General features: G+C 57.3%; 1 protein-coding gene across 1 annotated transcript; it reads right to left on the bottom strand.

Moving 5' to 3' along the window:
* Positions 1–393: 393 nt before the first annotated feature.
* Positions 394–11,300, bottom strand: LOC132335759 (tyrosine-protein phosphatase non-receptor type substrate 1-like). The gene is made up of 8 exons (XM_059862615.1): positions 11,013–11,300; positions 4,382–4,741; positions 3,861–4,172; positions 3,388–3,735; positions 3,030–3,128; positions 2,603–2,624; positions 2,188–2,227; positions 394–1,549 (listed from the first exon to the last, which is right to left on the bottom strand). The coding sequence occupies exons 1-8, from the start codon at positions 11,083–11,085 to the stop codon at positions 1,295–1,297; spliced, it is 1,509 nt and encodes a 502-aa protein (XP_059718598.1). The 5' UTR covers positions 11,086–11,300; the 3' UTR covers positions 394–1,294.
* Between the last annotated feature and the right edge of the window lie 10,399 nt (positions 11,301–21,699).

The raw sequence follows: 21,699 nt of genomic DNA, 5'->3' as shown, positions 1-21,699 counted from the left end.
GATACACAGACCCCCACCCCACCCTGCAGCCCCAGTGCCAGTGACAAGGTGACCCCCCTGAGCACAGGGACACGCTGGTGTGCGGGAGCAGCACAGGACTTTTCACTTTTATTATAAAAATATCTTGCAAGCAAAAAAAAAAAAAAAAACACCAAAAAAAAGTCTGTACAAGCAGTCACATTGCTCCCAAAGCACCTCCAAGGACCCCAGGTGCCCCCAAGCCCCCTGCAGTTCCACTGCTGCAGGAGCCAACAGAGGGTAAAACTCCACACGGAGGCCCAGGAAGGAGACACCTGGAAGACATCTGTCCCCATGGGTGGGCTGGGGGGAGCCTGCCTGGCCCCCAAGACAGAGCTGGGGTGGGGGGAGCATATAAGTCTCTTATAAACTCTGTAGGGTTTGGGGGATTCTTTACTGAGGCCTCTGTCTTAATTTTGCACATCTTATTCTAGTGTTAAGTACACAGCAGTACACCCACGTACAACACAAAACATTGGGGGTTTCAGCTCTAAAAATTAACAGTTACATGTCAAACAGTCAAAACATGTTACACGGTACCTGCAGGGAGCTCCCGGGGGGAGCCAGGCTGGGGGGGCCCTTGCACGCTTTGTACAAGCCTGGGGCAGTGCTGGTGGGTCCCAGGGCAGGGCAAGGCTGAGCACAGGAAGATGATGATGAGGAGGATGCTTGGTGCTGAGGAGCCAGACCTGGAGCTCCCTTGGACAGCACGGCGGGGGCCTTGGCTCAATGGCCTTCCAGCCTCTTGGCCTTGTGGCGAGACAGAGGTCCCGCAGAAGGGACACTTGGGAAGAGAGGCGGACACTTGGGTCCTTCCTTTAAAGCCAGAGTTTGGTGTCCAGGCATGGTGGCAGAGCCCCAGAAGGCAGTGTGGGGGCCCTGCTGGTCCTGGGGAGCCATGGGCCAGGCAGTGGCATCCCCATGAGAGCTGGTGTGGAGGCACTGTACCTGTCCCCTCAGCCCAGCTGGAGCTTCCCAAGGAGCTGCTGCTCCGCTGGCTGAATCGGCTTGCGGGCAAACCCGGCACACTGAGGTTGAGCAACCCTTGATGAGGGTCCTGAAGGGATGGAGCTGATGGCCCCAGGACCAAACTGCCCCCAAAAATCACATTTCTCTGGATGGGAGAAGACCCCCACAAGTATTGCGGGCTCCATTTCCATCCTAAAAGACAGGTACCGCAGCGCATCTTCACATCGCTCCCGCTGCTTCCAAGAGAACAGTCTTAGGGAGGAGCAGAGCTGTTCCTGGCAGGACAGGGGGTCCCAGCAGCCACTGCTCACTTCCTGGTGATCTGGACGCTGGCATACTCAGAGCCAGCCTCCTCGGGGCGCGGGGCCGGCCGCTTGGGCGCCTTGCTGAGGTGCACCATGTCCAGGTCGGCGTAGGTGAGGTTGTCGTCGCCGTTGGGCGCCTGGTTGCTCTGGATGCAGGCGTACTCCGACTGCTGGCTCATCTCCACCATCCGCCGGATGCTCTTCCTCTCCTTGTCGAAGTTCAGGTCCGCGTAGGTCAGGTTGTTGGGGTCGGATTCCTGTGTGAGACACCAAGAGTTCCTCCTCTAGGAAGATGCCCCTGGACCCACAGCCCTGTTCTGGAGTCAATCAAACTGCAGCTCGGCCTAGGGCACCTCAACCTTGCTTGTATGGGGGAACAATGCCAGCAGCCACCAGAATGAAGCCATGCTCTACCCACACCATGAGCCACCCTGTCACCCCTGCTCTGGCTTCAAAACCACAATTCCAGAGCTGTCACTGAAGCCACTCCACCCCAGCAGAGCCAGACTGCCCAGCGATGCCCACGTGGGAGCTGGCAGAGCCTGGGTGGGATGGACAGATTGCTGCTGATCACGACTTCGCTCGTAGCTGCGTCACCAAATGCAAAATAACTCCACAAATAGCCTGGTTGGCTATTGCACAGCTGGTTCTCCAGGCAGCACCAACCCAGACTTTACTGGGAGGAGAAGGAGAAGAAGAAGGAGGAGGAGGAAGAAAAGGAAGAGGGAGGGTGAAGGCAGAAAGATTCTGGGAAATGGCTATCCTCTTCCTGGGGCAGCCTCTCTTCCACTTCCAGCCACAGAGTGGAGACACTGAGATGTTTCACTGGAGAACCACCACCCCCCCTCCCATCTCCAGAGGTTCCCTCTCCCTCCCCAGTCCCAGGATGACCCACCTGGGTTGTGGCCTCGCTGCTCTTCTCTGGCTCATGTAACCTGGAAAGAGGGACAAAACCACTCAGATGGATGGAGGGTCCTGTTGCCCTTTCCCTGGTGATGGAGCAGCTGGGAAGGTCAGATGCAAGCCAAGGTCCTTGCAGCTGCACCCAGCCAGACAGGTCCTGAGCACTGGCTTGTGCTGGTCCAGCTGCCTCTCTGCTGGCCACAGACCAGCTCCCACCATCCTGCTCAGCTCCACCACAAGCAAAACATCCCTAAAACCCTAGGTGGGGAGAGACTGTGCTCCTGCCTTCCCTTTCACAACTTTTGGGGATACAGCTCTGTCCCAGTCCTGAGGGACTCTGTGGACTGAAGGTGTCCAGCTCAGAGTTCCCACAGGTTACCCAGTGACTTGAAGAGATCTGCACTCACCTGGCAGATGGTGAGCTTTTACCTGTTGAAAGAGAAGGAAAAAATTATGTAAAAAAAATAGGGAAAAATAATTCAGGAAACAAGATAAACGCCCCATTTCCCTCGGCACAGAGAGCACATGCAGAGACTGCTTCAAGGACAAGGACACATCTTTTCCCAGAGGCAAGTGCTTGCAATTCCCTGGAGTTTCAATCAATTTCATTCAGGACTGCTCCTGGGGGAGCACAGGAGGTGCAGGGCAGGATTTAGACCAGCCAGAGCTTTCCCCTGCAGCCTGCAAACAACCTGGGCATCACCTGACTGAGCAGGACCTGCAGCTGCACTGCCAGGAGTTATTGTCCAATGGGGCAATGTGAAACCCATGGGAAAGTGAGGAAAAATGGGGTTGGGAGCAGCTGCCTCCCTGCCCCACACTTGGCTCCCTTACCCTTAATCTGCTTGGTCCGGATCAGGTACAGAATGGCAGCCACCAGCAGGGCCAGCACGGTGCAGACCACGCCTACCACAATGTAGATGAGCATATCATCTGAAACATCAATGAAAAGGTCACCACGGCCCAGGAACATGGTACCTCCCAGTCCCTGCAGCCTCCCAACTGGGATTGGCCCAGTGATGCATGAAGCATCAAGGAGGACAGCTTGGTGCCTGCCACCATCATGTCCCCCAGCCCCCTGATATGGAGATTTGGTCTTCAACCAGATTTTAACTGCGGCTTTGAGCTTCCTCAGAGAGTGACACCACACAGCCACCCTGGCTGGCACCCCAACCCAGCAGCTCTGACGCACCCTTATCCATCTGGAACTCGTTGCTCAATCCCCCTTGGGACGGGTTGGAGATCAACAGGACGGCTGAGTAGCTGGCAGGGGCCTGAGCATCGTGCACCACCGTGCAGATGATCATGGACCCGTTTTTCTCCTCCGTCGCTTGCACCTCCACCCGGCTTCTCAGCTCAAACAAGCCCTGGGGCAGCTCCAATGGCCGGGAGAGGTTCTGCCCCTTTATCTCAGTCCCATTCTCCAGCCAGGAAATGGACACTTCAGCTGGGTAAAACTCCTTCACGAGGCAGGTGAAGGTCACGGTCCTGTTCACCTCAGCGGGGCTCGGCTCAGCGCGCACTTCGACGCTGGGGGGAACTGGGAAGAGAGGCAGAGCTTGGTGTTTGGTGTGCCCAGCTCTGCTGGCCACAGGGCCCCTGTCCTCCTCCCAGGGACGCCAGCCCCACAGAGCAGGACGCCCCATGCCAGCCCCCAGCCCTCACCTCGCAGGACCCTGCTGAGCTGGTAGCTCCCTCGCAGCGGGGCCGGCAGCGTGGAGTGCGTCACCTCACAGGTGAGCTGCGAGCGGACATCGTCCTTCTGCAGGGTCACCACTGCTGTGCTGGACATGTTGTAGGTTTTCATCTTCCCCTCAGTGACCTGGGGTGGCTGAGCCCCCAAGGGGTTGCTGTTCTTGAACCATTTCACCCCAATCTTGTCAGGAAAGAACCCTCCAGTCGTGCAGGTGAAAGGCACCGGCTGCCCCGGCCTCGCTCTCTGCTCAGGCCCAGACACGAGCGGGGGGCTGGGTTTGGCTGTGAGGAGAAGCACAGGGCCATCAGACCAGGCTCTGCCCCCTGCCCAGCCCTGGGCCTGCCTGGAGCAGAGTCTTATACAAGGGCATGGGGATGGCCCATGGGATCCTCTCCTGGACCAGCCCTGAGCCCCTTCCCCATCCCTGCTCTGCCTGAGCAGAGCCCGCTGGGTGGTTCCCATCAGGAGCTGCTCCAGGAGCCCCACTCACCTTGCACAGACACCTCGGTGCCACTGCCACGCAGAAACAGCTCATCATTACCAGTGATGCCCTTGACAAACTTCACACAGTAGTAGGTGCCCATGTCCTCAGGCTGAACATTGCTGATGCGGATGGTGAAGTCTGTGTCAGACTCAGGCACTGCCATCGTCACACGGGAGGAGGGATCCTCATTATTTGGGTCATAGACAGTCTTGTTCCCATTGCCCCAGCCCTTCAGCCACATCACAGGACCTGGTCCAGCAATTCCAGATGTGATGCAGTTCAGGGTGAGCGTCTCCCCTGCTGCCACCGTCACCTTGGGCTGGGGCTGCTGCAGAGTGAAGAGCTGACCCGCCTGGGCATCCACACCTAGAGAAAAAAGAGAGACCAAGTCTTGCCTGGCACACACATCCAGTCTCCTAATGGTTCTCCCAGCCCTGGGACAGGCTGAGCACCCCAGGTGATGGGCTGTGGCCACAGGCACACTGTTCTGCCCGCAGGGCTCAGCAGCATAGCTGAACAGAGCTTTGCTTGGAGACTGTGCTGAGCTCTGTACAGATGGAGCACACCCCAGCTGCCCATGTCTCCAGCACACTGGGCTGCCTCCCACAGCCACCTGGCTTTGTCAGCCAAGAGAAAGAAACGCACAAAACAAGATGCTCCAAAGAGCCAGCTCCCATCACCAATGTGACACTGCTTTTTCTGTCCTGAATCTGTCCCATTTCTGCATGGAATCCCAGCCCCAGTGATCCCAGCAGAGCACAGCCAATCCTCCACCAATGACAGCCAAGCAGGCACTGTTCCTGCTCAGCAGCAAGCACAGGGAAACTGCCTTTGGAGCATCTCCATACCACTGGTCCCTAATCCAGTCACTTGTGCCACACCTCCCTGCACAGACAGTAACATCCCAGATAACCCTCACTACACACCCAGGGGTTAGCCAGGAGTTAATTTTGACAGTGCTTCCTATGCCAATATAGTTATTGCAACCAAATTCACAAAAGGTTTCAGTCCTGGTCACTGCTTAAAGGAACATTTTTTTAAGCTACAGGGGGAGAGAAGTAGGGGAACCACTTAGATCCACCAGCTGGTAACAAGTGGCTGTGGCACCCAGAACCAGTGTCATGGTCACACAGAGATCTTTGTGTTTTAGCAGGTAATGCTGAGCAGCATGGGGAGCACATGGAAAAGCACCCCACATCCCTCACAGCAGAGTTATGGAATCACAGAATCTTTTAGGCTGGAAAAGCCCTAAGATCGCTGAGTCCAACCATTAAGCCAGCACTGCCAAGCCCCTGACCAAACCACAACCCCAAGTGCCACATCCACTCATCTTTTAAATCCCTCCAGGGATGGTGACCCCACCACTGCCCCGGACAGCTCTCTTACCCTTTCAGTGAAGAACTTTTCCCAAATATTTAACCTAAACCTCCACTGTACAACTTGAAGCCTCCTGTCCTGTTGCTTGTTATTTGGGAGAGGAGAATGACCTCCACCTGGCTACAGCCTCCTTTCAGGGAAATCCAGGACAGCAACTCGTGCCAAGGCTTCCCCTGGGACTCAGCAGGATAATCTCTGGCTGGATGCTCCCAGGAGGACCTGCTGCAGGACAAGCTGCTCTGACCCCTCTGGCCACAGCTGGCTGTCACAGAGACCAGAGCTGCTTTTTGGCAGCTGTTAATCCCTCCTGACTCACAGTGGTATGTGCTGTACCCACAGATGTTCTCACTGTTCCACTGTGTGTGGAATTACTCAATCTCCATGGCCAGAATTACCAGGAGCAGTTTCTCCAGACTGCCCAAGTTAAAGCCTTTTTGCCCAGGGCATCAGTCCACAGAATCCTCAGCCAAAACCTTCAGGCCTTGGTGTTTCCCTTTGAAGCCATGTCAGGGTTAACGCGGCAGCAGCATTTCAACATCAGAACAAGTTTTTCCCACAAAACAAGCACAGAGGGACAGAGTTGGTTTGTGTCACATCCAGATGAGTCATTCACTCTGAGCCTTGGTCCTGCACCTGAGCAGTCGTGCCCTGGGCACCTGCAAGGCAACCCTGTGCTTCTCAGATGACACCAAAATTGTGGGGAGCAGCCCTGGAGCAGAGGCTTCGTGCACTCCATGTGCTTAATGCAGCACTGACACAGGGCAAACACCACTAGATCTGCTTCTGTGGCATCTCCTGAACTTCTCCATCTCCTGCTGCCGAGAGACCTTGTGCAAGAAATGGTTGAGAAACGCACAGAGGAAGTTCACAAGCACAGAAACATCATCGCATCATCTGTCTCTCGCCAGAGAGACAGATGCATGTGGATGTGACACAGGCAAGGACCAGGCTGCCACAGACACAGAGACTGGCACCCCCAGCCCTTCCATGTACCCAGGGGGCCACAACACCAAGTACTGGCTCCACCAAACTGGGCAAACAAAGCTCACTAGCGGGCAGCACTCAGCACAGCAAGGGACACATCCCATGTGTGGCCATAGGAGCAGGAAGCCAGGGCCACCCCCACCACACACTCTGTGCCCTGTGATGAGTGAGTTACTCACTGCTCCTCCCTGCAAAAGCAACTTCTTTGGAGTGGTTACCCCCATGAGGGTCCCCTGCACTGGGTAGAACTGCCTGCACCACCCCACACAGCCCAACCTGAGCAAGCCGAGCACCTCCTCCTCATCCTCCCTCTCTCCATCTGCCCATCTCCCTATGAGGCACGTGGTGTGCTGAGGGGGAGAGCCGGGGAAGTGTCTGCTTTGGGGCCCCAGAGCTGACCCCAACACCAAAGAGTGTCAGGGTGGGCACTACTCAACCCCAAAGGTCATTTCTTGGTTGCAGTGAAACATCCAGAGAAGCACTGGGACGTTGAGCTGAGCGTGGCTGGGTGCCCTGCCTGTGGTTGGCTGCCACGCCTGGTGTGCAGCAAGGGCTCCCCACTACCTTGGCACAAGGGTCCTGCCTTCCTGGAACCACAGGGATTTATCCCTGCAAGCAGCAGGGATCTCTCCCAGGGTCCAGATTTGCAGACAAAAGTGGATGGTCTGTATGCATTCCACAGCCCCGAGCTCACATTCCCTCCTCACCGGGGCAGCAGCGTGCCTGCCTCCCCTGCCCAGGGATTAGCAGGCACAGAGCATGCTGTCGTCCAAGGATAGGATGCAAGGTGCTTTCCTGACTGCTACTGCTCCCAGAGGATCGAGGCGAAAAGAGCTTCACGCTGCCGGCAGCGCCGCCTGTCCAGAGGCTTCAGTGGCAGCTCTTGGTCACTGCACAGAGTCACACCGTGAGGCTCCAGGCAGCCCCTCAGACAGGACTGGAATGGAGCTTTGGGGTATTTTTCCACATGTTCTGCTCTGCTGCCTCAGAGACCCTCACCCAGCTCTGCTCAGATCACCCTGTTCAGGGATTTCTGATCTAGGACACACAAGTTCCAGCCAGATCCACCACAGGAACACCCCAACAAGGACCAGCTCATACCTCCTGGCTGAGAAGCAGGAGTCCCAGCCAGACCTGGCTTCTCCACTTCCTGCCTGCATCCATCACCCCAAACCAGGACAAATCTGACCTCTTCCTGCTCAGAATGACCCCAACCCCCTGCAGCAGCTCAGAGCAATGCCTCCACCCCTCCACCCCAAAGGGAAAACATAAAGGGGAAGTTGGCAGAAAACCCCAGAATAGTTAGAAGTTAGAAAATGCAAAGTTTCCACCAAAGCTTCTTTCCTCTTTCTCCCTGAACACAGCTTCTCCTCACACGCAGTTGATGCCTCTCCTTCCCTTTTTGAGGTGCTCACCCAGTGGGAGTGAGAACCCAGCCAAGCTCCCTCCCAGCAGTCACGATGTGCACCAGGAGTGGGGCATTCAGGGGCTTCAGGCCACAAAAACATGAGACACCACAATTTCTCACTATTTCCCTGCTTCTCCCCTGCTGCCTGACGACACTTTTTTTCCTGAGACTTGGATTTCAAACCACTAGGAATTGGAACACGATCCTCTTGCCCCCAAGATCATGGGGAATTCAGGTACTCTGACCCTGTAATCTGTTCTGTCCTACACTCCAGAATTAGCCAAGGGTTTTAGAGCCCTGAAAAGCATCACCTGACAGTTCCCACGTAGGTGGGAGCACCCTCGCAGTGCAGACCCAGAGCATTTCCAGCCCAGAGCAGAGGCAGGAGCACGATCTAGCAGAGCCTGCCTCCTTCCCGTTATTCAGTTTAATTTGGGAGCAAAATAATCCCAGCTCTTGCTGCAGTGCAAGTTTTCCATGTCGGTGACACATTTTTTTCTATATTCCACCTTTTGAAGTATTTGATATTGAACAGATTGCAAGAGGCCGGGGTTTAATTCAGGAGAGGCTGCTTGGATGCTTCCTGGTAAAAATAGATTTTTTTCCTCTGAAGGAGCTGGTAAGGAGCTCTGGGATGGCTGTGTGCTCCAGAAACGACGTGCAGCTGGTCACCGGCATCCCAAGCCCCACAGTCACTCACTGAAGGAGCAGGCCAATGGGCAAGGGAACCCCAAAATAATCCTGCTGGAATTTCACCTGCAGCAGGGCTGCCAGGGGCGGAAACTAACAGGTGCTGCCTATAAAAGGCCTGGAATCTGCTGTTTGGGGAAGGCAAGGAGAGCCCTGGGGATAGCTGCTGAGCCCTGAGCAGACCCCCAGGACACTCAGGGAGGGCTGTAGTAAAGGCTGTGCTTCACATCCATGACATCAGAGGAAGCCTCAGCTCACAGGCAGCCACCATTTCCAAGCTCCCCTCCTCCAGCATCAGCAGAAATTCATCCCAAGAGCCAGAGCCCCAGCATGAAACTGAATTCCCCTTTGGAAGAGGCTCTGCGAAGCACAGCTGAAACCCTCTGTGGAGACAGACCAGCATGGAAGGGCTCTGCAGGGCACAGTTTCTCAATGGGACTTGGCTGTTTGGTTTCCCACATCTCGCTGCCTTTGCCCCACAGGAAGGTCTCCTCCAGGACCTTTCCTTTTCCCCTTCACTTCTGCAGAAGCTGTCAGAACAGCCGGGAGTGGGAGCCTGGGCCAACTCTGCTGGAGTTCAGCTTAGTTTGAGCCACGGCCCAGGAGGGATTCACCATATGGAAAAAAAAGACGCGCACGTCTGCACCTAAAATCAGGGATGCAAACCACTTCAAAACCCCAGGGTGGTTTTTTCCCATGGCTGGCTCAAAGAAATGGGGTTCTTACTCCAAGACCACATTTAATTAAGCTCAGGAGCTTTGCTGGAGCTATTCTTTCACGCAGGAAATCGCAGTGGCTCACTGGGAAGCCGCGCTCACCGCCAAAGCCTTCTTGGCTCTCAGCAGCCGGAGTTTTCAGTTTGGGGCCAACACTTCTCAGTTGTGATCAGGCGACTCAAAGCAAGGAGTGTTGTGCTGAAAGCATTTGCTTTCTACCCAAGTTTGCATGCAACTCTTTGCCCAAGTAAAGCTTTGATGGTAACTATTTCAATGGGCTTGGGAGAATGTGGGTTTCCCCCGCGGAACTTGGGCTGGGCTGTTTGTAGTGGGATCTGGCTGGAAGGGATGGGGTTGGAATTGAGCAAAAAGCTCAGCAGCAAGATGCTCCCAAAGATGCATCGTTATTGCTGCAGGTTTGCCTCAAAAATCCCATCCCTCCCTTGGCAGGGAGAGCAATTCCTTCGAAATCACCCAAAACGAAACACCCTAGAAAGGAAACATCCTTGAAAGCAGCAGTCACCACAGGGCTTGGTTCCTGGTGGGATGAGAGACTTCCCGCTGCCGGCAAGGGGAACAGCCAAGAGTGGCACACTTTGACTGGTCCTTTGCAGTGTCCCCCAGCTTTCACAAGGGACTGGTGGAGCCATGAGCCTGTGGGTGGTCTGGGGCACCCTGAGGCGACACAGAACTGCACGGCACAGGGTGCCCAGAGGTGTTGCAATTCCACCGCTTCAGTGCCCAACAGTTGAGTAGAGAGAGAGCCCACAGTGGGGTGAAGCAGGAGGGCAGCAAGAAAAACAAGTTCTTGGCAGAGAAGACAGGCAGCCCTCACCAGAGCCTCCCCATGCCTTCTCCACTACCATCTCCAAGGGGGAATTCGGGCTGCTTGCTGAGTTTTGCCTCACCCATAGCTGGCAGGGGGTGCTCACAAATGGGTGGGAACAACATGCCTCTTCATGCCCCTGCCGAATTCCCTGCCTCGCTGGGAAAGGGAATGTCTGCCTGCCTTGAAGTTTGGTTTGGGAAGAACTGCCGGGCAAGGGCCCCGCGGGAGCCCCTCGGCCACCGCCGTTCTCTAGGTCACCGCAGAAAGGTCAAAGCAACCCTGCGCGGAGAAGCGGCGTCATGTCGCTACCGGAGGTGTGCGGGAGCGGGGAGAGGATCGGGGGAAGACAGGGGATAGGGCGACAAGGGGGGGACAGGGCAGAGGAGAGGAGCAGGGCGGGAAAAGGGGGGGAAAGGGCAGAGCAGGGAGAGGAGCTGTGTGGGAGGGAAAGGTGGAAAACAGGACAGAGGAGGCAGGAGCAGGACGGAAAAAAGGGGGAAAACAGGGCAAAGCAGAGGAGAGGAGCAGAGGGAGGAAGGGGAGGACAGGGCAGAGCAGGGCAGCAGGGTGGGAGGGAAAGGGAGGAATGGGGCTAGGAAAGGAGCAGGAAGGCAGGCAGAAGCCATTGCTTACCGGGCAGGGCGAGCAGCAGCAGGCACGGCAATGCCCAGGCGGTGCGGCCGGGATCCCGGGGATGCGGCTCCATCGGTGCGGGGAGCGGAGCCCGCGGCTTCACAGCGCGGCCCCGCGCCCGGCTCGGCGGCTGGGTTTGATAAATAAGACAAATTAAAAAAAAAAAAAAAAAAAAAGAAAAAAGAAAAGGAAAAAAAAAAGGCAAGAAGCGCAGAACTGCAGCTGGCGAAGGAAATCGCTCTTCTCAGCCCCAAAATGAGGAAGGAGGCCGGGCTCCCCCCTTTCTCCCCCCGCGGCGGGCGGGCAGCGCACACGCACGCACCGACACGGACCCGCGGCCCCGCCGCCGCCCGTGGGCACCGGAGCGGGCTCGGGGCCGCTGACGGGGCCGCCGCGGCGGGGCCCCGGGCGGGCGCGTGCCCCGGTGCCGCGCGGAGCCGCCTCCCCCCCGCGCCGCGCCGCCTCCGTTGCCGTGGTACCGGGGAGGGACGGAGCTGGCCCCAGCTTCGAGACCCCCTCCGGCTCCCAGCAGCCCCGGTTCAGCGCCGCTTCCCCCCGTGGCGGGGGCGAAGCCAGCCCCGCCCGCCCCGGGGCAGAGTCCTCCGGTCAGCCCGGTGTGCGGCTGCCTTAAGGTGGGCTGGGAGGGGACCCCCGGGACCGGCCGCCGGCAGCCCCGGGGTGCTCGGTCCCTGCCGGCCGGGGCAGAGGGAGGCGGCTCCATGGTCCCAGGGATGGGGGTTGGGGATCCGCTCACTCGCCACAAGCTGCCGGTGTAGCCAGCGCTTCGGCACGGCCACAACACACAGCCCTGCATCCCTGAGCTGGGACTGGGGGGCAGGAGCGCACAGCCGTCGGGGTCCTGAACACCCAGGGGCCACCTGGGCTGAGCCAGGACCGCCCGTGGCAGAGGCACAAACAGCACACAGCCTTGGGGGTCCCAAGTGCCCTCCCAAGGGACACGCCGGGCCGAGCTGTGAGCCCGTGGCAGAGGCACTGGTGGTGTTTTGCCGGTGCCACGGGGACAGGCCAGTTTGGCCCACGGGCTCAGGGCCAGGAGGGGACACTGGTGCAGCGCAGACAGGCAGAGGGTGGATGGGGAAGGAGAGGAAATTCCTGCCCAGCACGCTGGGAGGATGGGGACATCCCCGTGATGTCCCCTCTTCAGGAGCCTGCAGCAGGGAGAAGCGAGAGCCTGAGGACAAGGCAGCTGTAATGGTAGGCAGAGCTGAGGGTGTCGGGGTGTCAGCATCCATGGGACTCGTGTCCCTGCACTGCCCTGCTTCTCCCTGACACAAAGTCCTTCCCAGGGGATTCACAAGGACATATTCTCCACTGCCTGCACTTGTCACAGCTTCTCACACAGCCCAGGGGCACTTCGGCCAGGCCAGGCCAGGTACCTGGGATGCCAGATGCAATGCTGGCAGCTCCCAGCACCACCCCCCTGTCCCCTCTGCCCTCGCAGGGACGGGGTAGGCACTGTAGAGCAGGAGCTCCCAGCCCACCCAGCATCACCTGCAGCATCCCCAGCAGCACGGATCACACCATCACTCTCCCACACTGGGCCGGGTCCCCGAGGACAGCACTGGGTGCCATACTGGAGGACCTGCAGCCGGCTCCCCCTCCTCCCTCCCTCCCTCCCTCTGCAGGCAGCCGCCAGGGCTGTCGGTTTTATTTAGAGCCTCGCACAAACACAGCCGAGATATCTGAAGTGACTTGGCACCATCAATCTGCGCACGGCGTCCGCCCGCGCATCCCCGGCCCCGCCAGCCTCCCCCTCAGCCCCAGCTACGCCCATGGGGCACATCCAGCCTTAATTTAGCACTGCTGGGACCGGGAACCACTCCCCAAGCTTCTGCACCCACCTCCCTCTGCCATCCCCTGGCAGCTGGAGGCTGCACTCAAGTGTTGTGGCCAGTTCTGCTCCCACAGAAAAACTTTTGTGGCCAGCAGCACTGATCCTGGAAAGCCCAGTGCAGCCATCATTTCTCCTCACAGAGCTGGCCAGAGTGGCCAACAAGGAGCAGGGGTCCAGAGGAGCCCTTGGATTTGGCCTTTTGTGTATAGCAATAATTTCTTAGCACAGGGATGGGACACAGGGACACATCACTACAAGAGGGACACTACACCTCAGAACAAGCAAAGGTGCTGAGCTCTGCTCTCTGGTGACCAGCGATAAGCCTCCAGGGAACTGCATGAAGCTCTGTCAGGGAAGTTTGAGGTTGGTATTAGGAAAAGCTTCTTCTACCCCAGGGTGTTTGGGTACTGGAAGAGGTTCCCCAGGGCACCAGTCACAGCCCCAAGACTGCCAGAGCTCAAAAAACATTTGGACAATGCTCTTGGCACAGGGTGGGGTTCTTGGGATGTCCTGTGCCAGGACAGGAGTTTGACTTGCTGATCCTTGTGGGTCACTTTCAGCTCTGGATATTCCATGGGATTAGCAGTGGATTGTGGAAACCCTGCAGTTACACCACCGTGGGCAGTGCATCCCACCCAGCGCAAGTCCAGAAGCAGGGACCCTCAGGGCAAATGGGTGCCCAGCATGAGGGTAAATGCCAGAGACACACTGCAGCCATTCACAGCCACCTTTCCTGGTTATTTTTGCATGGAAGCACAGATCCTGGAGGCCCGGTTGGCTTCAGCCTGCCTGGGATGTTCTGCTCGGTGTGGAAGGTTCAGACAACCTGTTCTGAGGCGATTTCAGAGCAGAGCCAGCCCGCACAGAAGCAGCAGCCACCGCAGAGTGCTCGGGAAGGGAAGTTAGAGCTTTAAAAAGCTCTGCAAGAGAAGGTACCGCGCAGAGCAGATGGTGCGGCGCAAGCTTCCCGGGAAGAGCTGCTATTGCTCCCCATTAGGAAGCATATGGGCAGGCTCAGCTGCCTCCCCTCCTACCCACGGCCCTTCCACTCAGCATCACCCTGCTCCAACATGAGAGGTTTAGAGGATTCACCCTGGCAGGGCAACCCTTGCCCTGCACTGGGCAGGGAACCAGGGGGAGAGGAGCATTTGGCTCCTGGCGCACCTGAGACAGAGGGACAAGGCAAAATTTTGGGAGTGCAGCTCTTCTCTCATCATCATCCTTCTGTACACAACACCCACGATGAGCAGGAGGCTGCAGCACTGCTTGGCAGGGCGGGCAGCACTGCCAGGCTCTCTGTGCTGCCAGCGGGCACCCAGGCTGTGCTCGCTCTGCAGCATCTCCATGCTTTAACTCAAAACCCCTGCTCCGGCAGAGAGGATTCCAGAGCTCGGCTCTCCCTGGCCCCAGGAGCTGGGCAGCAGCCAGCATGGGGACAGGGCAGTGTTTCAGGAGAGCTTTTCAAGAATAAGTTGATTTTCACAGCTTTGAAGCACAGTAAGGAACTCACATCACACTGCTAGCACCTGTTTGGGGAAGGCACAAGCTCAGTGTGGGCTGGGCCAGGCTCAGCCCCCCCTGTAGGTTTGGGTGCTGGGCAGGCAGGGGTCTGCTCCCCTTCCCTATTCCCAGCCAGAACCACAGGCTCAATGTCCTTTTTGCATTCCCAGCTGGGCAGCTCTGCAGGATCTGCTCCCTCTCCAGGAGAAGATGGGGACCCATCCATACACAGGGACCTTCAGCCAGAGCTGCAGCACCCCATCTCTTGTCAGAGCCTGGCAGCATGCAGTGGGAACAATTACAGCCTTGCCTGAGCAATCCCAGTGGAAAGTCCTGCAGCACTGGTTTTGCCCAGACTGTTCTTTCATGCCTTAATCAGCTGCCTGTCTGATCCTCTCCCAGCCCTGACTGCCCCCCAGGAACAGCGGTGGCTCCCTTGGCTGGAGGGGATTCACAGGGAATGGAGGTGGGAGAGGTTCCAGTTCTTGCCCTGCAGGGTCAAACCTGGGCCTGCTAATGAATCACATTTCACTGATGGAGGTGACTACAGTCTTTCTCTGCCTGGGACTTTGTCCCTCCTGGTCCCCACTCCAGCTATGGGATGGCACAGTGGGCAAAGTACAAATAGCCTGAGTGGCCACATCACACCTGGACACAGCAGTTGTCCCAAAATGCTCAGTCCACCTTTCAAAATCCAAGCCAGCTTAGGGATACAGAAAAAAACCCCACCAATACTTCAGACATCAGCCTGGAAAATACCCCAAATTCAGCATCCAGAGGTGCTATTTTGGGGCTGTGGGCACAGAGCCATGCCCAAGCACCAGCAAGTAGCCAGCACTTATGGAAGCCCTCCACAAGAATGACTCAATGATCTCAGAGGTCTTTTCCAACCTCAAAGATTCCTTGATAAACCAAAAAACCCAGTGCCGCAGGGAATCACCACCCTGGGGAAACTCAGAGCCATCCTGGCCCAGTCCCAGCCACCAACACCTCCCAGCCCAGCCCAACCCCCTGAGAGGTGCTACTTTCACAGCTCACCACAACAAAACACCCTGTGGGACCACATCAGAGCACCAGGCCCACACAAGGTCTGTTCTGGCACCCACAAGACAGTGCAGCCTTCACACAGCTTCATGTTCCCCCATCCATCTTCCAGCTTCAAAAACAAATTCCAAGACCCCTCCAAAGTCAGATCCAGGTGGACATGTCTTACAGCCTCCCCCCACCCCCACCTCTCAGGCTTCAGTCAGCACCAAAAGAGGGCTTTCAGCTGGGAGAGAAGCACAAATGTCTTTTGAAGCGGGGAGCACCAATTACACTGCTGATATTTAGGGCTTCCAGCACAACAAATGGAGCTGCAGCTTCATTAGGTACCTTGCCAATTTAATCCGAGACATGCAGTACAGGGGAAGCTTAAATTAGTTTATCTCATGTTAACTTATAACAAGCAATATGTTAATGTGGGCATGGTTTTCATGGACTGTGACCCAGGGAAGGGGCACCCACAGCCCTCTAAAAGTGGATTTAAGAAGCAGGGGTATGTATCCTACCTGTCTCATACTCCTGTGATAGCATCCACCACCATAAACACCTGCAGCTGGGGAAGGGGGGCACCACATCACCCTCTTATATGGGAGAGACCCTGGAGAGGGTGATGAGCTGCAGGGACCTCGTTAAGGCTATGATTGCTAAGAGAAGGGTGGGGTAGGCTGTGGAGGATGCTCTGTGAGCAGCCTGTGCATGGATTTGCTCCTCACTTCTTGAGGGGGCTCTTATGAACTACCTGTAATTGTTTTAGCCAAGCTTTTACTGGGTGATTTAGGAGTTACAGCTGAGTTATTTCAGCTCTCTCAGGTCTGTGTTAGGGCTCTGGGGCACAGTTGGTGTGCAGTGGAGGTGAGGTGCTTCCTGGCATGGGGCATTTTCTGAGGAGGTCCCTCTGTGCACACTGCCCAGACTCCTTGTTTCTGCTCCCTCCTTAGGGCTTCAAATCACAACCCACTTAATTTTAGTGTCCCTCTGCCACTGAATTAATCCCCAGCACTGCCAGGGTCAGCTGGTTCTGAAATGACATTCAGGGAGGATGAGGGAGGGATACAGCTCAGCCTGCCCAGCTGGGCTTTGCTGGGTTGGAGTGATGTGGCACTCACACGGTGTCACCCTGGGCTTCAGCAGTGGCAGCAGAGTCCAGTGTCAGACCACCCACCCCCATCAGAGTGTCCACCATCTACCAAGCAAGCAGGGAAACCCACAGGCTACAGCAAGGACTGTATTCCCAGGGCAGCTGAGCCACCCTGGGCTGGGCTGAGCTCCCAGGCTGCTGCCACCGGCAGTGGTGCCCCGTGGGACGCTGCAGAGCAGTGAATTGGCCGGGCTTCCTTAATGCAGCCCAGCACAATCACACTGCTCACACTCTGGGGGAATTCCTCACGGCTGTGTCAGAGCAGGAAAGGTGGTTTATATCCTGTGCCTGGCCTGGAAACGGCCCTGGCTGACCTGAAGTGAGGGGTTTTAGGGTAAAACTGCTGACAGGCTGGGAAAACACAGCGGCAGTGTGGGCTGGGAAGGACAGGGCTGGCAGTGCTGGCGTCTGTGCCCGCTGAGGTGCCACGAGTGCTGGCAGGGCTGTGCTGACCTTTGCTGGCAGACAGGATCCTGCCCCTTGCCCCAGAGAAGGGTTTGCTCTCTGTGGGGGTCTGCAACACGTGCACAGCCCCAGGACTAAGCTGCACAGGAAGTGGTGCAGTGACCATCCCTGGAAGTGTTCAAAAAACATGTGGATGTGGCACTTGGGGACATGGTGGGCTTGGCAGTGCTGGGGGAATGGTTGGACTCAATGATCTGAGGGGGCTGTTCCAACCTTAACTGATGACAGGGATGGGGCACAAGAGAGACCCCGCTGGGGACAGCTCAGCAGGGACACAGGGTGGCCCCAGTCCTGTACCCTTAGAGCCTGTGGTTGTAAAACTGGGAGACATCTGTGCTGTCTGTATGGGGCATGGCTGGCCTCACCCCAGCTCTGATGGGCTCCAGAGCCACAGGGAGCCTTGGTGCCCACACTGGGACCCTGCCCCAACCTCAGGAGCAGAAGTGCTGTGGAGAAGGAAGTGGCAGGGACAAGGGGGAGGGCAGGCAGGGTGCGGGCAGAGAGCTCCAGCCATGCAGGGACATTTCAGAGCTGGGTGTTAATCATTGATGGACTCCTGGGAGCTGTTTGAACTAAAGCCTCCCTCCCCACTCTGGAGGGGGAAGTTCTGCACTGTACTGGCTCCTGGGGATTTGGTGGCAGTGCCAGCACCCAGATCCCCCAGCAGACAGCCAGCCCCACGGAGCGATGCTGGGGAAGACCTTGATCTCCCCTTGGTGGTACCAGCAGGACTGTGGTGGAGCCTGGCCGAGGGAAGAGAGATATCATCTTAGTTTCCAATGCCAGTTGTTGGGTTTTTTTCTGCATCCTCTCCAAGTTCTTTGTTGATTGCAAATCGTTATCATGAAAGCGCATCCGAGGCTGCAGCAGCAGATAAGGCTGGAGCTCAGAGAGGCTGCACTGCCTGAGAGTCCTGCGGCAGCTGTGGATGGAAATAAAACTGCTAACGTGGGGGATTGATCATGTTCAGCCAGCTCAGCCCATTGCTTCCTGCTTGGCAGAGCCCTTGCTGTGAAGTGCTAAAATCCAGGCTCAGAGGTGGGATTTGTGCTGTGGAACCTGGCGTGTGGGCATTGCCAGAGGGATGCCCCATGGAGGGCTGAGACACGGCACACGAGGGGTGGGAGCCTGGTAGGACCCCGTGCCCTCTTTGCTGCAAAGGAAGGTGCTGTGCCCAACAGTGGGGGCTTCGTGGGGTCATTTGTGAAAGTGCTGGATCCAATGCCTCACGGTGGGAATGGCATAACTGCTGGGATGCAGGGGGGCTCCATCCCCTGAAACAGCTAGCCCTTGGAAGAGGATGCTGACCAGCCCTCAGGGCCATCCCCAGCCCTCCTGCCAAGCTGTCCCTGTGTCACTGTCCCCATGTTGTCCCCATAGCAGCCCCAAGGCTCAGGAGCCGCATTCCAGACCTGTTGGCTCTTTATTTTGGCCCTGTTGAGACTCAGTGCTCTCAGCTTTGTGGGGCTAGGGTTATTCTGGCCCTGCTGGGGGCTGGATGGAGAAAAAAGCTTCTCTGTGGGGTTTTTATTGGTCTGTCCTTTTTTTTTTTTTTTTTTTTTTTTTTTAATTGAAAGGCAACAAAAAATCTGGGGGATTATTTCTGGTCGGCAGGATCCACCACGCTCCCGCTCCCGGTGGCTGCATCGCTCCAAGGGGCTGGCCCTGATAAGAAGCTGCAAATCCGAGCTGCCAAGTGCTGCCATTCCGCTGGAGCCTTGGAGGGGGATCAGGGATTTAGAGGGTCTGTGTGATGTCTAACAGGTTTAGAAAATATTGCCCGGGATTATCCACTCGCGGCGGTGACCAGAGACCTCTGAGCCGCGGCAGACGCCGGCACCGGCTGATGTTTGCTGAGGGGGGTCCTGCGTGCTGAAATCTGATCTGCGTGTGCCCGTTCGCGTTCGTGGGCACGTTCCCTCGTGTGCACACGCGTGGATGTGCAGCAGCGGCGGCTCTGGGGCGGGCTGGAGCTGTGAATGCGGCTGGTGACCCCCTGACACCGCGGGGGCTGAGCCGTGTCCGACCCCCGTGGCTGCCAGCCCCGTGCTGGGTCTGGGGTGCCAGAGGGGTGCTCCAGCCTTCGCTGTGCTGCAATCGTGTAAGAGCAGCTCCTGACCGCCAGCGTTAATGATATCCACCCAATTAGCCCAGCCTAGCCCCAAGGATTAGCGGATGGAATCATCATCCCAAGGCGTAAGCAGTTAACGCTGCTAATTAATCATCGCGTGAATCCCAGCCCAGCCACAAAGCGCAGCGGCCACGGTTGCCGTGGGCAAGGGGTGATGCCCACCCAGCCAGGCTCCGGGAGACGGGAGCTGTTTACGGAGAATTTGCCGGGCTCGGGGATCCGTTATTTTTACACGTTGCCATAGCTACTGATACCATTATAAAATTAAGCCTGAACCATGTAGAAGAAATGGATCTGTCAGATGGAATTATTCTCGGGAGCGCGTTGTGTGTCCGAGCCCAGCGGGGTGATGGGGGTCCCCGCTGGAGGCAGCTGCCTCCTGCCCACGGGCACGTCCCTGGAACGAGGCGCCGGGCAGGCTGCGGAGCTCCGGGATCTCCGGGAGCCACCGGCGCCAGCACAGCCCCTCCGGGCTGGCAGCATCGCTGGGCACGTCCAGGGCGAACAAAAGCCCGCTGAGAGGGAGCTTTCAGGCCGTGCTGTGCTCCCTCCCGCAGCGCCTGCTTTCCCCCTTCTCCTGCCTCTCTCAATATTTTTCCCTTTCCCTGCACTTCTCTGCAGAGGGACACTTGTGCGGGCTCGGGGCAGCCAGCGCCGGGGCCACGGCCAAGCACAGCCACGTTTTAACCTCGCTCAGTGCCGGGAGGAGCAGGGAGCACCAGGGACCCCACAACATCCTGCCCTCGGGACAGGGAGCTCCCCAAGGAGTTTCCCTACCCTGAGCTCCTCTCGCTGGACAAAACCCCCTGGAACATCCCCAGGAGCATGCATGGCTCACTTTAGGCTCTACAATGTACATGGGGATGTTGGGAGGACCAGGACCACATCAAGAGCTGATCCAGCATGAAGAGCCAGTGCAGGCAGGGCCCCTCTCCCACCCACTCTGGGACCCTCCCTCGGGCACTGGCAGGACCCAGCACTGCAGCTTGATCTGCCCTCCCGTGCCGGCTCCAGAGGGTGATTGTCTTTGAGCAATGTCCCGTCCAACACTGAAAGCACAATGTGAGTTTCTTAAGCACGGGATGTTCCTGCTTGTCCCATGGCCCTGGAAACCCCTCTTCAATCACTGCCAGAGCCCTGGCCTCACGGTGTCCCGCGGTGCAGAACCACACGGGCCAAAGGAGTGTTGGGCACAAAGGATGTGCGTGACACTTTTCAGTTTCACTGCCTACCCCCTCCCCTTGTGACTGAAGAGATGAGGAATGGTCCTAGGGCAGCCCCCCCTCCACTCCACACCCCTTCACTCTAGGGAATTAATGAAAATTATTCCAGGTTGGCCAGAGAGGTTTCAAGTAGCAATAACTGCAATGGCACAACCAGAGAATCCACAGGGAAAAGAAGCATCCTCCAAACACCTTCAGCTCTTCTCAACTAAAAGCCCTGGTCTGCAGCCTGGGGGTCCCAGTTTCCTTTGTGGACATGGTAGGGCTGTGCCTGGGAGTCCATCTCCTCCCTGAACACCCCAAGTGTCCCAGTGCCATGGGGGGCTGCCCCGTACCCCAGCTGTCATTGGGGCTGTGCCTGGGGGGCTGGAGATAAACCTGCTGTGCTGGCCAGAGCCCTCACTCTATCGGGAGGGGACGAGGCTGGCAGTGAGGCTGTGGCACAGAAACTGTTCCTATGACAACCCCAAACCCCAGACCTGTTTATCCCCTTTGGTGAAAATCCACAACAACCGTGAAGCCAGGGAATAAGATTCAATAGTAAGACCTGAAATAAATCAGAACCAGTGTAAAGCATTTTACTCTGGCTTCGTTCCTTTCCAAGGAAAAGCCTGAGAAACAGGGAGCTGCAAAGGGGTGAGCTAACAGCTTTGGAATTGGAGGGAGTAGGTTCCAACTGTGCAGCATCCCAGGACCTCTCCCTCCTGTTGTCTCTTCTGGCAGGGACCCAGCCCAGGCCAGCCAGCAGACACAAACAAGAACCATGAGGCATTTTTGGGGGACAAAGTGTCTCTGAGACCCTCTCACTCTCTCCAATCCTCTCAAAGCACCCAGCTGCTCCTCCAGCTTCTCCTGCTGTGTCCTGCTGGCATGCTGGCACAATGTCCCCATGGCTTTGCCTGGTCCCCTTGGTATCATGGGGTCCCTGTGGCATCACGGGGTCCCCAAACCATCACTGGATGCCTGTGGCATTGTGGGGGCCCTGTGGGGTCCCTTTGGCATCGGATGCTCTAAGACCTGTGGCTGTTTGGATGGTGCTGATGTGCAAAGGGACTGGCCTGTCTGTCCCTGGTGACTTGTGGGCACTACAGTCTCATGGTAGCTAGGACAGGGATGGGGGCAGGGATGGGGACAGAGCAGGGGCACAAGGGTGTCTAGGACAGAGCCACAGACCAGGCCCTTGGCTGGAGCTGCTGCCCTGTCAGACACTGGAGGAGAGCAGCTGGAGCGATGCCTGCTCCTGGAGACACAATATCCCCTGGGCACCCACCCCTGTGACAGACACTGTGGAGTGCCCCTGCTTCTCATCGCTGAGCCAGAGCACCCCAGGA

This window comes from Haemorhous mexicanus, chromosome 18, assembly GCF_027477595.1.
Source record: "Haemorhous mexicanus isolate bHaeMex1 chromosome 18, bHaeMex1.pri, whole genome shotgun sequence".
NCBI lineage: Eukaryota > Metazoa > Chordata > Aves > Passeriformes > Fringillidae > Haemorhous > Haemorhous mexicanus.
This window is presented reverse-complemented; position numbering and strand designations above follow the sequence as displayed.

Excerpts from the sequence above, each read along its gene's own strand:
- LOC132335759 (XM_059862615.1), bottom strand. The coding sequence starts at position 11,085 with ATGGAGCCGCATCCCCGGGATCCCGGCCGCACCGCCTGGGCATTGCCG. Across the intron at positions 4,173-4,381 it reads CACCGAGGTGTCTGTGCAAG|CCAAACCCAGCCCCCCGCTC; the intron begins GTGAGTGGGGCT and ends TTCTCCTCACAG. Across the intron at positions 3,129-3,387 it reads CGAGTTCCAGATGGATAAGG|ATGATATGCTCATCTACATT; the intron begins GTGCGTCAGAGC and ends TTGATGTTTCAG.